Source organism: Micromesistius poutassou, assembly GCF_964030765.1.
Source record: "Micromesistius poutassou genome assembly, chromosome: 18".
Classification (NCBI taxonomy): Eukaryota; Metazoa; Chordata; class Actinopteri; order Gadiformes; family Gadidae; genus Micromesistius; species Micromesistius poutassou.
In genome coordinates, this window is record NC_140288.1 from 10,257,525 (window position 1) to 10,273,728 (window position 16,204).

Sequence of the window (16,204 nt, forward strand, 5' to 3'; positions counted from 1 at the left end):
GTGGGGGTGTGTGTTTGTGCACATTTGTTTGTGTGTGTGTCCCAAAAAAGGCAAAAAATGTACACCACATCACCAGCCTCTTGACTTTGAAACCTCTCCCCCATGTTGCCCTCCCTCATCACAGAACCGCTCCATCGGCCTGTCTCCTCCCGCCATGCTCCCAGTGGCCAATCACAGATGGTTATCAGTGTAGCACTGATTGAATGAGGGGAATATAACTTTTGATTATTATTCTTTTCTTACCACAACCGTCTGTTCATCCTATTCTCTCTCTCTGTCTTTGTCTCGCTCTCTTTTTGTCTCTGTTTCTATGTGTCTCTGTTTCTGTCTCTCTCTCTCCTCTCTCCCCCCTCCCTTTCATTTCTGTGTCGAGTTCCCCACCAGCATTTCGAAGTGATTAAAGAACACACTGAGGCTTTGAATGCATGGCTGCTTTCCTGAAAAGCAGCCAGCGGGGCTAATATGGTTGTCCATTTTACACACATACACAGACACACACACACACACACACACACACACACACACTATACTATACTTTCATATCAACTTAATGACTTCAGAACTATACACAAGTCTTAGTTTCTAGACTTCCCTTAACTGCTCTGAGTTTCAACGTTTAATCCAACACCATCCTATTATGACTGGCTCTATTGAGACATCGGAGTGTTGTCACTCTCTACTTGAATGTATATCTTTATGCACACGCACATGCCCGTTTCTGTGTACAACAATTTTCAAGAGTGAGGTACTGTTTACTATTAAGGGAAGGGTGTGAGACCGTTACGAAAGCCAAGACGCTGTGGCTATCAAATCCAAACCATCAATACTGGTTTGTCATTTTAAAGAAGCTGACTCCTGTTTACTCCTTATGTCTCTCTCTCGCTCCCTCTCCCTCTCCCCCTCTCCTTTCTCCTCAATGCTTCCCTTCGCTAAGGAGGTCTACTGCAAGGTACGTGTTGGCGAAAAATAGAAACACCCGACAAACCGTTAATTTGTTCTTCTCTAGTCTCCCATCCCTCGCCTCCTCTCCTCTATCTGGACTCTAGTGATCACAGCAGATCCTCTCTGTCTGGATGCTAGTGATCACAGCAGGTCCTCTCTGTCTGGACGCTAGTGATCACAGCAGATCCTCTCCTCCTTCTGGACACTAGTGATCACAGCAGATCCTCTCCTCTGTCTGGACGCTAGTGATCACAGCAGATCCTCTCCTCTGTCTGGATGCAAGTGATCACAGCAGATCCTCTCCTCCTCTCTGCTAGTGATTTTCCTTCTTCTGTTTGTTCCTGCTGCCCACCAGCCCCCCATCACTGTCCAATCCACTCTGAAATGTTTAGTCTAGTAGTCTCAGACGGGGGGGGGGGGGGGGTCATTCCAACAGTGCACTGAAAAAGAAACACTTTGTGATCACTGGATAATACAAAGGAAGAAAACAACTCCTGGTGGCTACCAGAAGTGGAGCCCAAACAGTTTTCTTACCTCCAGTTTATATTTATTCATCGTTTATGTCTTTATTAGGTTTTTTTTTTTTATTGGATTGAAGTTGCAGTCAAACCTTCGAAAAATGTAAAACCTGTAGTAAGAACTATTGTTCTAATTGAATTCTACTCAGCTGTGCTGCAGTAAGGTGCCAGGCACCTCCTCTACACATGTCAGCACTCGTCAGACAGACCGCTGAGCACTATCCTGTTTGCCTTCCCTGTCGCCCCCACGGTTTCTCCGTATCCCCAATGTCTGTTTCGTAGCATAATTAGCAGCCTAGTTTCTTGGTATACTAAAAGCTGTTTACGTCCTCTCTCTGTTAAAAAGCTTCATTGGTTATTCTTGTCTTAAGGCACATTCTCAAGTGCAAGTTTTCTGTGTGTGCGTGCGTGCGTGCGTGCGGCCACGCGCTTTTCCTCTGTTATTGTTTTTAGTTTTTTCTTGATGACGGTCTCGACTATAGACACACTCCGCTGAGAATATAAGTATTGTTTTCTCCCCTTCGCGTTCCACTCCCCGTCAATCAGCTGTGTGTGTGTGTGTGTGTCCCCTCAGGCCAAGCATCTGGAGGCGAGAGAGGCAGAGCTGAGGAAGCAGGATCTGTTCTACCGGCAGCAGGTGGCCCGGCTGGAGGAGAGGGTGAGTCTGTCTGCAGCCCACCACCCACACAATACAACTCAGAGTCCCACAACACCAGGTCACCACACGCACAATACAACTGAGTCACACAACAGGAACACCACACACACAATACAACTGAGTCACACAACAGGAACACCACACACACAATACAACTCAGTCCCACAACACCAGGTCACCACACACACAATACAACTGAGTCACACAACAGGAGGTCACCACACACACACACAATACAAATGAGTCACACAACAGGAAGACCACACACACACACACAATACCACTGAGTCACACAACAGGAGGTCACCACACACACAATACAACTGAGAGTCCCACAACAGGAGGTCACCACACACACAATACAACTGAGTCACAACAGGAGGTCACCACACACACAATACAACTGAGTCACACAACAGGAGGTCACCACACACACAATACCACTGAGTCACACAACAGGAGGTCACCACACACACAATACAACTCAGTCACTCAACAGGAAGACTGCAAAGCAATATGACGGCGAGTCACACAACATCATGAAACTTGGAGGCACATCACATTACACAACAGCAAGGGACACCACATGCTAAAGTAACTCAGTCACGCAACGCAACGCACAACGAGCGATACAATGTTGGCAAACACAATACGACATAACATCCACGCGTTACCTACTCCAAGTCATCACAACAACTCTCACAACTCCCTGTCCCACAAAAACCTCAGTTTCCACAATACAATGGGGAAATCGATGCCAAAGGGAATCTCACATGCAATGAAAGGTAAAATGACTAGACTGGAATCATCACATCGCCAAGACACTGTCGTTTCAGGGTTGGTGGATTGGTGCTTCGTAGGGACCCCTATTTCACTAACGAGTATAACAAGTAAGCCCGACTTTGGACTTAGTGTTTGCTTGAAACATGACAAGGTGGTCCAAACTAGATACATTTTTGTCCAGTTGTTGGTTTTGATTTTCCCAATATTTCCTCTGTTAGTGTGTAGCTCAACAAAGCCATTTAATAAATGTATTTCTCTGAGGCTGATCACAATTACACAACGCACAAAAGTGGTGCAATTTAGTTTAGGTCTGCATTTTAATGAGAGCAATTTCTACCGTCTTGCTGCATTTTATTCCACTGTCATATTCAGCTTAATCCTTGTTTAATTGGGGTTGCACAGAACCACTGTAAACACGTCACACACACCAACATTTGTGTTTCTCTGACATCGTTACACACATCTGAGGGAGATAAACATTGATACAAAGTGTTTGAAGCTAGGTTCGCCTTAAATCTGTCATGTATCCGTTTTGTGTTTAGTAGAGAAACACACCAAATCTCTATGTAAATCAGACCGTAGCCTTTGATTTTCATCCATATGAATAAAATAAAAGTTCTCGCCCGATATTGTGTTATTATAGTTTACCTCCCTGGTCTTATTTCATTTGACCATAATGGCTTTAAGTGGGCTGACTCTATTACCCAGAATGCTGATGCCCTACCCATCTGCTCAGAAGAATGGTGTCATCTGTATTTATAAGATGCTACGCCACACTCGATGTTAGCAACGTCCACACTCACTCACACACTCTTAGAGACGTGAAGTTTTGGAGACACACAGGTGCATACTGATGCCTCTACATTGGGTAGCCCCCGGTTGGAGTTGTGTTGTCTCTGCTGCAGCTTCAGAAACATCCTTGGGTTGATGTCATTCTTTCCCTCCTTTTTTCCTTTTTCCTTCCTCCTTCCGTTTATCTCTTCTTTCACATCTCAAGGGGAAACTCCTGTTCTGTGGAGATGTCCCCCCTTCCTCTTTCTTAGTGCATTCACATCAAACAAGCTTCACCCAGAATGTGTGACCTCAAAAGCATCTCTCTCTCTCTCTCTGTCTCTGTCTCTGTCTCTCTGTCTCTCAGAGAGAAAGACATCTCTGTTTGAGAGAGAGAGATAGAGAGATCTCTCTATCTCTCTCTCTCAAACAGAGATGTCTTTCAAAATGTTAAGGAATTTCCAAATGTCAGTCGGTAGATCAAAATATTTCTACACATAAAAAACATCCTCATTGCCTTTAATGACGTATTGTATTCTGTATTTAAATCCTGCCCATCACTGGTGATTATTGTCAATTCAGACTTCAACGTTCATTGACATTATTGTCAATTCAGGTTCAACGTTCTTGAGCTTTTTGTTACCCCCCCCCCCCGTTATGTCGATGAGAAAACACCAAACACTGAAGCCTGGTGGTGTATTGAGTGAGTGACTGACGTGTCAGTAATGGGAGGAGCAGTGGCATGTACAGTCCAGGTAGGCCACACCGGAGGGCATGGGGTCTGGCCCCAAACACACAATGGATTGTTGAGAGAAACTCCACATCCATAGGAATGTTTTTTTCCTCCAGCATGCCTCGTCAACTCGAACGTGAAAAGGCTGGGTAGAAACACAAGGAACGCATGACTTCTTTGAAGAGTAAAAAACATCAGTCTACATTTTGTGCACGAGGCAAATGGACGCCAGGATGGGCGCAAGCTGCAGAAACGTCTGGTGAGGATGAAGGGAGGACGGGATGAGAGAAGGAAGACGAGGACAAAGGGGGGGATGAAATACAAATGGAAAGAATGAAGATTAAATAAATGGAGGGAATCGGGAAAAACAAAGTGGGAAGGAGACAAAGGAACAAGGAAAGGGAAGGGGTTAGAAAGGAGAAAGAAAACCAATGGAAATTGAAACGCCATTGCAACAAACCACATCATCCGCATCACTGCGTGCAATATGGCTGGGTTTGGACGCGCACCACGTGGAAGACGTGTGAGTTGCGGTGGTAAGTGCGTGGTAAGGGGATCCAGACAACACAAGTGATTATTGACCTCCGTGCTGTGGTCATGAATCAACCATATTGCACCCCGCCCCCCGGTCAATATCCTGTAAACCCCTGTGTCAACAAATCACCCTGCGGAGAGAGGAAGAGAGGGGAGAGGGATGGAGGGAGAGAAAGAAAGAAAGGGACAGAGAGGGAGAGAAAGGGATGGAGAGAGGGAGAGAGAGAAAGGGACGGAGAGGGAGAAAGGGATGGAGAGGGAGAGAGAAAGGGATGGAGAGCGAGAGATGGAGAGAGGGAGAAAGGGAGGGAGAGAGAGAAAGGGATGGAGATAGATGGAAAGGGAGGGAGAGGCTTTAAAGGAATTAACATCATACAATCAATTTGCACAGCATATTTTTATGGGCTATATGGAAAGAAAAAATATTTCATTTGTCAAATGTTTTTGTGTTAAGAATTACATTCAGGAAAGAAATGTGCACACTTGTGTTGCAGAATCAAAAGGTCCAGTTCAGAAGCAGATTCTTGTCAGAAGTAGTCGGGTGGAACCTATGGTTGGAAGAACTTGACAGATGGTCGATAATTTGTGTGTCCAGACATGGGTAATAAATGGACTTTTAAGAGGTATTAAAACGGTCTTAAAAAGTCTTAAATGGAACTTGTTGAAACCTGCAGATACCCTGAGAGAGAGTGAGAGAGTGGAGGACCAACCGTGGTTGCTTATGTTTTTATTTTCCGCCAGTGTCCGGGTGACATAATCATAGACAAAATGGATGATAAGAATTAGTGAAATAAGCAGTTGTTTTGGATGAAGAGTTGACTAAACGGAGAGTCACCAGGGAATTAAGATAATGTAGATGAGTAATTAATAATAAGCGAAAGAGAAAGGGTATGAAGAAGCGACTAATTGGCTGGCGGTAAAGTAACAATATGAAATGTAATTTAATTATGAATATGGGGAGTGTGTTGGAGACACAGGTGGCAGTAAAGATGGGGGAGGCAGTGGGAGGGAGAGTGAGCAAGTTAGTAAATGAATGGAACGAGGAGTTATGAGCAGCAACAAGGGGATATGGAATCGACAAATCCTCTGCTAGCTTTGATCGATTTCATGGACTTGGATTTACATGATAAATGCGCTATACCTTCAAAGTGCCTTTCCATCAGTGGATTGTGCACTGTTGGCCTTTTGTGTGTGGATGGCAAAAAAGTGATGTGAATTAATGGTAAGGAATATGAGCAATACTCCTTTCTCAGAAATATTGATACACAGAAATAATGATGACCGGACGAAGGGAACGAATGGTATCATCTTTAATGTTTGTTTTGATCCTCACTCTTTCAAACACCGTGGAGTTGTTGTTGTGGTTGGTTTCATAACAAATGTTATGGTGTTATGGTGTGATTTGATGCAATGGTATTTTGATGCTAGTTTGTACTTTCTGAAAATGCGTTTATTTTCCTTCCCTCGCCGGTCCTCCACTCGTTCCTTTTTCCACTCGCATTATTTTTCTATGCGCTATTTATTCTGTCTTCCTTCAACTTTAATTCTTCCCCCTCCCTCCTTTGTTCTCGTGTTCCTTATCTCCTCCACTCTTCCCTCCATCCTTGTTAGACCACACACACACACACACACACACACACACACACACACACACACACACACACACACACACACACAGTGAGAAAACCTAAGAGAAGTAATGGTGAGAGAGAGGCAGAATAAGAGTCTGATCTATATTACACGTCTGGTTCAATCCAACATGGCCATTCATCAGAGGGGCTGCCACTGACAGGCCATCAACAGCCCACGCAGATGGACCCCAGTCGGCTGTCACCCGCACTGGCCAGTTGCCTCCGTCGCCAAATAGCCCCTGAAAACAATATCTATATCTATATATTACATTTTCACTCAATACCGGCCCTGCTGTAAAACAATCTCATATTTAACAATCAACTGGGGCCCGTTTTTCTTGCTCTCGCTCGCTCTCTCTCTCTTGCTCTCCCCGCCTCGCTTGTCTCTTCTCGTTTCTCTGTTTCTCTATTTCAGAGTTTTTTGAGCCGTGTTTGCTTTTTTCGCCGTGACTTTTTGTTCAGCGTTGATTTTATTTTATTTTCCTCGCAGCCCTCCCCATTTTTCTTTGTCGTTCTTTCTTTGGCGTTATGTATCGATGAAATTGGATTTCTCTGCTCCCCTAGGAGGAACAATCATGGCAACAATTGCTATCTCATAGAAGTCGCAAAGCACTCTCAGAGGAAGAAATACAGGAGGAGGAACATTAAGAAACAATAATAGCTTCACTCTCTCTCTTTCTCTTTATTCCCGTTTCTTTTCAAACCTCCCATTTCCTTTCTTTCTCCATTTAAAGCCAGCGTACACTCTTTGGAGAAATGCCGGAGTCAGCTCGAGTTTGAAAGTATCCAACCGAAAATCCATCCTCTCCCTTCAGCCCCAAAGCTGCTCCCCAAACACATGGCTGGCTCGCTAGCTTTAGCCGTAGGGCTGCTTAGCCCTAACACACAATGAGTGCACAGGCGGACAGGTTGGTAGGAAGGTAAACAGACAGGTAGGTAGGTATACAGACAGGTAGACAGACAGACAAAGAAGACAGGCAGGCAGGCAGGTAGGTAGGTAGACACAGGTAGGTAGACACAGGTCGGTAGACAGACAGACAGAGGTAGGCAAACAGATAGGTATGATTTGATTTGACAGGCTTATTACAGGCCTGGGACAGACACAACTACTGTTTAAAATAATTAAAATATAAGATTAATAATTATCGTCAATTTATAGAGAATTAAAAAAAATATGACAACAAAAGCTTCTAAAAATATATTGCGTACCCTAGCTTTAACTCTGCTCTTTCCTCTTATCTTTATGAACATGACGGATTGTCTGGATTTATTGTTGTGTGCTCTATACACACACACACGCACACAGGTAAATGCTAATTATATTATGCAGATATTGCATATAACATCTACTTAGTGAGCAGTTTTTCTTTTTTGTTGACATAGCAACAGAGCAGATCACATCCCCTAACTGACCACTTCCTGGTTGCTCCTTCCTGGGGGTGAATGTGTTTTTCGTAGGTGGAATCCGGAAGAATCATGAATATTAATGAGGGGATAGACAGAGATTATCCAATCACGTTGGTTTAAATCCCTGATCAAATCCACAAAGGCTAAAATCTGTGACGTTACCGCAGGGTAGGTACCTTAAATTGTAATGTATATTAAACTAATGTTAGTCAAACGTATTTCTCTGATAGGGTTATGGTTAGGGGTAGGGTTACGGTTAGGTTTAGGAGTCAGCATGCAAGTTTGCCTCACAGGCTGCCTGTCCAATCCTAGCGCTTGGGGCGGGACTTCTTCCGGATTCCGCCTACGAAAAAACACAGTTGCTTCCTGGGGGGGGGGGGGGGCGCTCACACCAGGGGCCAGTCCTTTTTTAAATGGCGGACAGTGTCCATGCAGTCGGTGTTCAGGTCTTTATGTGGGGGCTGACCTCATGGCCTCCGCCGTTGATACAGCTCACTGCTGGTGTAATGTTGCCGGTGAAACGACTCGCTGCTCAGCGCCGGAGAAAAAGTAAAAAGCCCAGAGAAATTATTAGTCTATCTCATTAGAAATAAAGGAAAAAAGCAAAGCAAAACTGCAAAAAAAAAAAAGGGAAACTGTTGAGTGGCCGATTGCAGCGGGAGGCTGCATGGCGATGACGTGGCTGGCTGTGCATTAGCTCTAATGACTTCCATGTTGTACGACACCCCCGCCCGTGCTGTACTGCTGCTTTCTGCTCCACATCCAGTTCAACAGCAGGCCGCTCTGGAATGGATACCCTTAAGGCGGCCACACAACTCGCCGAAATTCGGGTGTCGGTGAGTCTTGCGAGGTTGGTGACATTAGCCTCTTTGGTGTGTACGGTGAGGTCGGCCGTCGATAAGGTTGTCGGTATTCTTTTCAGCCGATTCACTATGTGTAATCGGCCACTACAGTCGTTCAGTCTTCATCAATCTGATTGGTGGAGGGCTAGCCCTTGACTAGCGAATCAGTGAAGTCCGAAAGTAAGGATGGTAAACATACAAACTGTGAAAGCGCAGACAATGGCGACACACTCTCTCAACGCATTGTTTGGCATCGTTTTGATAGTTCATATTGAATTCTTTGACCATGTGGACCGACAAAATCGATAAACAATCTATCAGCATGATGGAGGATAGACCGTCGCTGTTCGCAGTTGCTGAGAGAGGTCCTGGTATTTCCGGTTTTCGTTCTTTTTTGGACCACAATACAGATTAGCGCCACCTGCTGTTTTGGAGACATTACATCTCGCGCAGAACGTACGCCGTCGTCTGTAGTCGTCTAGGTGTGTATTTCACACTCTGTGAGATTAATAGCCCGACTCCATTTTCTGGCGACGATCGGGCCGTCTTGGTGTGTAACCGCCTTTAGTTTGTATGTATAGTTATATTCATGGTGTTCAATAGTATTAGTATTTGTTGTACCCTCTGTGGATCATTTGTGTTTATTGTGTGGGATTCATGGATTTCAAGTTGGTATTTTTTGATATTATTTGAATGTGTGAGTGAGGATGATTCATAGTAGTCATCAGTATGTGTTGTACATTCTGGAGATGACGTGTGTGTGTGTGTGTCAGAGATTCATGGTGTTAGACTGTGTTTGTTGTCCCCTCTGTTGATTATCGTATTAAGGACCCATTCAGTAACCCCCCCCTCCCCCAAGTAGTGACCACTTAGTGCTGATCAAGGGACGTTTGTTGTTCACATATTGTGAACACCGTTTACCCCCCATAAATAGATTTTTTTTTGGGAGTGTGGTCTCTCTCTCTCTGTCTGTCTGTCTGTCTGTCTGTCTGTCTGTCTGTCTGTCTGTCTGTGCGCGCTAATGGGAGAGCAGGGCCACTTGTTCAGCATCCGGGTCTGAAGGCAGTGGGCATCACAACTCATTTGTTACACACCAACACAGTCATGCAAATGACACATAAAGTGTGTGTTTAATGTTACCTCACTAGTCTGGTCCATGCTAGCGGGATTGCTGGTAGTTGTGATCGTGTTTTTGAGGGTGATTCTGGGTAAATGCAAGTGCTCCATTTTTTATTAGCAGTCCTTTAAGTTTGTGTGTGTGTGTTGTGTGTACACTTACTGGTCGTGCAATCACTGTCACACATGGCCTTTTGTGCTCCCGGGCGAATTAGAGCCATGATTAGTGCCAGCAGTGCCATTTCGGGAGGTATTATTACTTCACACTTAGTATTCCAAACAGATACTACGGCTTCAATTCCCTCTCTCTCTCTCTCTCTCTATCTCACTCCATCGCTCACTTACTCTCTCTGCATCTCTCTCTCTGCTGCTCTCGCTCGCTCTTAATGGCTAAATCTCGAGGAGTACACTTGCCGTCACCCAACTAACCCTCAGAAATATACTTTTTGTAGTCTATGGAGTTTCTGAGTTATTTGTTGTTCTGGACTTCTGTTTGTTGACATTGAAAACACATTAGGTCAGATATGGAGAGAGGGCTTCTCAAACAATATATGCAGTCCGTAAGAAATTGACTTTCCTGCGAGTTGTTTGTTCTAAACTTAAGTTTTGTATTTTCCGTCTACATCGAAAATCGTACTCAAACCGCACTACGCACTCCATATGAAGTAAACTTTATATTAGTGTATATATATTAAGTAAGTTCTACGTTTTGTCTTTAATAACATTTTGCCAGATCTGTTTTATTAAACCGATATTTCTACTCGGTATTAGAACAGCCATTATTATGTAAAGAGGGCTACACCAGCCCAACTTTAAACAAGTCAAACCCAACACCTCACATTATTGTCTCCCCACACACTGCCTCCCTGCCTCTACACCCCCCCTGCCTCCCTGCCCCAACACCCCCCCAACCCCCCCTGCCTCCCTGCCCCCACACCCCTACAACCCCACACCCCCGCAGCCCCCCCTGCCGCCCCCTGAAGGCAGCGGGTCGGCTCCATCAGCGCTGTCGTGTCCCATCCTCCTCCACCTCTATAACCCAGAGTATGGATGTCCCTGGCAGCTCCTGTTCATTCCTATTGATCGCTCCAGAACCATGATGAATGTCCCTCTTAGCGGCCGGGGGCCGGGGCCTGAGAGGACAGAGCGGCCCCCGGATTGATCAGACCTGAAGTGTATCGCTATCGACGTAGCTTTACTTAACAGTTTGCCGCTGCGCTGCTGGAAATTATTTGCGGACCAGTAGACGCGTTTTCAATTTGAGGGGGGGAGGGGGGGTGGGGGGGGGACCTGTAGGGTGCCCAAGAGCAATCAGCGTCCTTTTATCTCTGAGTTTAACCACCTAACCATCAACCACTGTGGGCTAAAGAATAAGTAACATATTAGATTAAACCATATTAGCTCAACATGATATATTATAATAATAATAATAATAATAATATACCTATTGCTCAATATGAGCTTATTGTGTTTCCGTTGAACACCGAAAAGCCAGAAAATGGCCAGACCATGCACGGTCATACAATCCACAGTATGACATGACCTACCAGAGCAGACCTTAACTCCGCTGCATTAAGCCTTCCTCCACACACCACCACTCCCTAGAGTTATATCTCACACCTTTATCACTTTTCGCCATCCATCACATCAGGGCAGGACTACTGAGGGGGGGGGGGGCTCCTTACAGCACTGAGAGGCGCTGTGTTTATTATACGACCGTGTTGGACGAGGCATTGAGGTGGAGTGGTGGGGGTGGCAAGGGGGGTAGGGGCTCAACCGCTGGGGTGGGAGTTGTTGACTCGCCCCTCCCGGGATTTCTGTTTACACACGCACACATGGGCACACACACAACCGGTCCACGTACGACAAACATCATCAACAAAATGCCTTTACAGCAGAGAATACCCGCATCACCGCGAGTCCCAGGGAAACGGGTCCGCCTTAAAGCGTGCGTCTAGACCGTTTCACGGTTGTCATAAATCTGGTTTGATGCAGGGGTTTTCATTTATTTTTTACCCACACGGCCCTCCCACACAGCGCCACTTAGACGCATTTACCGCCCACGCAAGACGCGCCACTTAAATCCCACACTAAGTTAATCCCCGCCTCTCTCCTCCCTTTGACAGCCCAACGCCCATCTCGGAAATGAACACCCCCCCCCCTCCGCAGAGAATAAGATCTGTGAACTCAATCTCCCTCTCCATAAAGTTTTATTGTGGCTGGGGAAGGCAGGGACTGATGGCGTAGGTGTGGTACCACTGTTAACACACACACACACGCACGCACACACGCGCGCACACACACACACACACACACACTGTCTTCCAGAGGAACAACGCTTCACGTCTCCCAAGGCTTTCAACAGAAAGTGGCTTCAAGTCAGACATAAATAAGCCGGTGGTACACGGAGACGTGTCTCTGAGGTCGCCATCGCAGTGTGGGAGGGACGGGGGCTTTTCCATTGTGTTCCTCGCACTGGATCCCCCCCTGGTTCACTTCCTCGCTCACTCAGTTTCTCTCTGTCTCTCTCTTTTCATCTACAGAGTGCCCAGTTCTACAAGGTCACCACGGAGAACTACCACAAGGCCGCAGACCAGGTCAACGGCAAATTCAGGTCGGTCCAAACGGAATGGAAATACATGTATCGTGTTGGACCCGCAATATCTGACTCCAACGAGTCTCTGTCCGAGCCGGGGGTTTCCCTGAACCCTTTGATTCTAAATCCTCGGTCCTGACCAGCCTCTGAACTCCGGTGTTGCCCCTCTGAACTCACTCCCTTCCCCAGTGAAACACTGCACCTCCAACCAGAGTGGACCATCTTCTCAGCTTAAATCCGATAACATATAAAGTACATGGAGAGTGCACGGCCTCCGGTGGGAACGGAAACCCCATACCGCTTTATCGACTTAACGCACGCGTCATACCCAGCAGAGACCCCTAGTGGCGCCTCAATGGGGCCCTCAGCGCTGTGCTGTCTGGCACCCCAGCTCATTGTCGTAGGGGCCCCTGCCGTCGGTGTGTGAATGTGTGTATGAACGGGTGAATGCGACAATGTGTCATTGTAAAGTGTTTTGAGTGACCACATATTATAAAAGTGCATTTATCCGGTAAAGATGCCTACCGTAGTGGAGACGTGCCGTGGTGTATTAACCGAGGGTGCTACATTACGGGAATAAGCCGTCATAAGTGTAGGAGCGCATTAGCACCGGGCCCATAACTAAAGAAGACGCCGTAGACTCCGTGGTTCGTCTTCTTAACGAGAGCCCATTAGGCGTGGCGGCGTTATGGGTGGATGAGGAGCCCGCAGGCTGCCCCCGCGCTCTGGGCCCTCCTCCCGGGGGCTAGGCTAATCGCGTTAGCTTGTCATTAGCCCGCGCTAACGCCGGGATCATTGTCTCCCTCAGAAATGCTGGAAACTGATTAGCCCTGGCCCAGCGGGGTTGGGCGCGAGTTCGAGGCGGCCAGAACGGAGACGTCCCAAATCGCATTAAAGGAAAGAGAGGGGAAGAAATATTGTGGAATGGCATTAGTGTAGCACAACAGCACTAACTGCTAGCGAATGGCGGGCTAATGTGCCGGTTAGTCATATGACGTCGAGCCCTGTACGGTGAGCTGCGATTGGTTGATTGGATTAGGGGAGATGCATTACCCTGCTGGTGAATGGATTAGAAGGGTCAGGGATGCCGTGTCTGTGCGTATGCGTGGGTCTGCTTGTGTCTGCGTGTGTATGTGTGTGTGTCTGCATGCGTATGCGTGCGTCTGCGTGTGTGTGCGTGCGTATGTGTGTGTCTGCGTGCGTCTGCGTGCGTATGTGTGTGTCTGTGTGTGTCTGCGTGCGCTAATAAAATTGCAGTACGGTCTGGTGTTACAGGAGCTGGGCAGAGTGTGGGATCTGAATAACGGTGATTCAGTTTCATTGAGTGTGTTTGGTGCTCTCCCGTGTTTGGAGGGAGTGTAAGTGCACGTGACATTAATGTTCACATGCAGAGAAGAAATTCCCCTCTAGCTGAATGCTGTTGTACTGTGTGTGCGTGTGTGTATGTGTATTTAAATTTTTTTTTTTTTTTTTTTGAATGGACCGTCTAAAATGTGCCCCCCTGCCCCCTCCCTGTAGATATTTGCTGTGCTCAGTCACCCTCTTCTCTCGCTCTCGTTCTCTCCCCCCCGCATGCTCTCTCTCATTTGTTCTCTCTCTCCCTCGCCTCCCCTCTATGACAGAAAGCTATCAGAGATTAGATGTTATCGCGTGCAGTTGAATAATAATAAGACGAGTTAGTTTGTCTCGTCGCCTTTTGATTTTCCCCTCCAAATTGAAATGCCCTCCAGAGAGAGAGGGGGGGGGGCAAGGAGAGGGACAGAGCCTGGGGGGGGGGGGGGGGGCAGTTTGATATGATAATGCCCCAGCCAGCGCTTAGTGAAAATACATCAGGAGACGTCTTATTTTATTCATTAGGTCTTGATTTTCTGCGGCGTCTGAGTTCAAGTCGGGCACTAATGAAATGGAGAGGTGGTTACGCTCCGCTTAGGGCTGATGAGTACGGCGTGAGTAAGAGGTGATTAGGTGACGTTTTGATCGCAGCCCAGCGATGAGACGCCTTAATGAACGAGCGAGCCTGGCATATGAGGCCGTTGCCACTCATAGTTGGGTATGGGTGTTCCTATGAGTCTGATATTCCCATTTTATATATAAATATCTCATCTGAATAAGATTGTATTAAATCACAATAATAATACTATCACTATATGACTGAATAAATGTGGATATTGATGTAAGTGGTAGGTTTCCCAGAATGTTCGTCTTATCCGGTTGTTTCTCTGTGTGTGTGAATGTTTTTCCTGCTGTTTTCAAACGAGGATCTTGAATTCCTGAAGACCAATTTCCAGGGTAGACATGTGACCTTTACTTTACAGGTAGCTCTCCTCGGGTTGTATTCTACAATGTTGTATTCTACAACTCTTTTTTTCCCTCACACCTTTTTCATTTAACTCATGGTCGCCACACATGTGTGTGCACACAATGTGTGGGAGTGTAGTTGCCTGTGTGTGTGTGTGTGTGTGTGTAGATGCCCATTGGTGTCTATGTATATTTGCCTGTGAGTGTATCGGCGGTGTGTTAGCGGTGAAACGGTCACTGAACGGTTTGGTACGGTACGGGGGGCTGGCGGTTTTGTGCGCTTTTGATCGGCAATTGGAATAAAAATTTTACATTTGTCTTTAGATTCATCCTGATTAGCTTGGCCTCCAGCAGCATATGAGAACATGACACTAGTGCCTGCTTCATGCCTGCTTCATATAAACTGGTGTGTGTAGATGCCGTGTATGTGTGTGTGTGTGTGGTGTAGTGGGCCATGTTTGCATGTGTGCGTTGCAGCTCCACAGTGCCGTCTCCTCCCCTAGCGTTCCCGACCGGTGTTCTTCCGGAGAATGATGGAACGCTCAGAGCCGGGACGCAGCACCGCGTCGCTCTGACCTCGTTTCCCTCCATGTAGCCGACACGGCAGCACACGCGCACCACATCACACATACTTCCCTGGACCCTCCCTCATGCACTCACGTATCCGAGTGCATGAGTGTATTTCTACATTAGTCTTTGTAATTTAACTTTTCTTTATGCTACTTTGTTTAGCTGAGTGCATACCAGTGCATACTGATATCCTCGTAATCCTTTGTGTACATTCATTGTAAACATATATTTGCCTTTCCTGCACCCTGTGACGCACCGGAACCGGGCACCGATGGAGATGATGGATTCGTGGCCCCCTTCTGAAGCCATTATTCAAGGCCTGTAACCTTGGTCCACTTCCCTTTATACATGCGGCTGAACACCGCGCCAGCCGATAGCGCCATCACAGAGAGCGCAGATACACGGGCGTGGGTCACACGAGGCGGCCAGCCGGGCTTATATTCATCCTGCGTGTGACACCTTGTGCTCAGATAAGACTCCCCGTGGCGGGCCCGCCGGACAGCGGGGCTATCTCTGTATGCAGCTGATTCATATGCAGCGCTGCCCGCAACTGCTTCTTTATCCCCCTATTGAGGTGTTGTATCACACTGTCCAGCCCCCAAACGCATGACCTTTATTATTATGCACTCTGGCTCTCTCGTGTGTGTGTGTGTGTGTGTGTGTGTGTGTGTGTGTGTGTGTGTGTGTGTGTGTGTGTGTGTGTGTGTGTGTGTGTGTGTGTGTGTGTGTGTGTGTGTGTGTGTGTGTGTGTGTGTGAAATCCTTTAAGTGCACAGGTATACATGCATGCCTCTGCGTGTGTGTGT

General features: G+C 46.7%; 1 protein-coding gene across 1 annotated transcript in view; it reads left to right on the forward strand.

Annotated features, from left to right (window-relative positions):
• chchd3a (coiled-coil-helix-coiled-coil-helix domain containing 3a) overlaps positions 1 to 16,204 on the forward strand; it is a 66,863-nt gene that overhangs the window by 37,493 nt on the left and 13,166 nt on the right. Inside the window, exons 6-7 of the mRNA XM_084483357.1 lie at positions 2,035 to 2,118; positions 12,479 to 12,549. Of these exons, the coding sequence (XP_084339483.1) occupies positions 2,035 to 2,118; positions 12,479 to 12,549 (155 nt within the window). The remainder of the gene's footprint in view (positions 1 to 2,034; positions 2,119 to 12,478; positions 12,550 to 16,204) is intronic.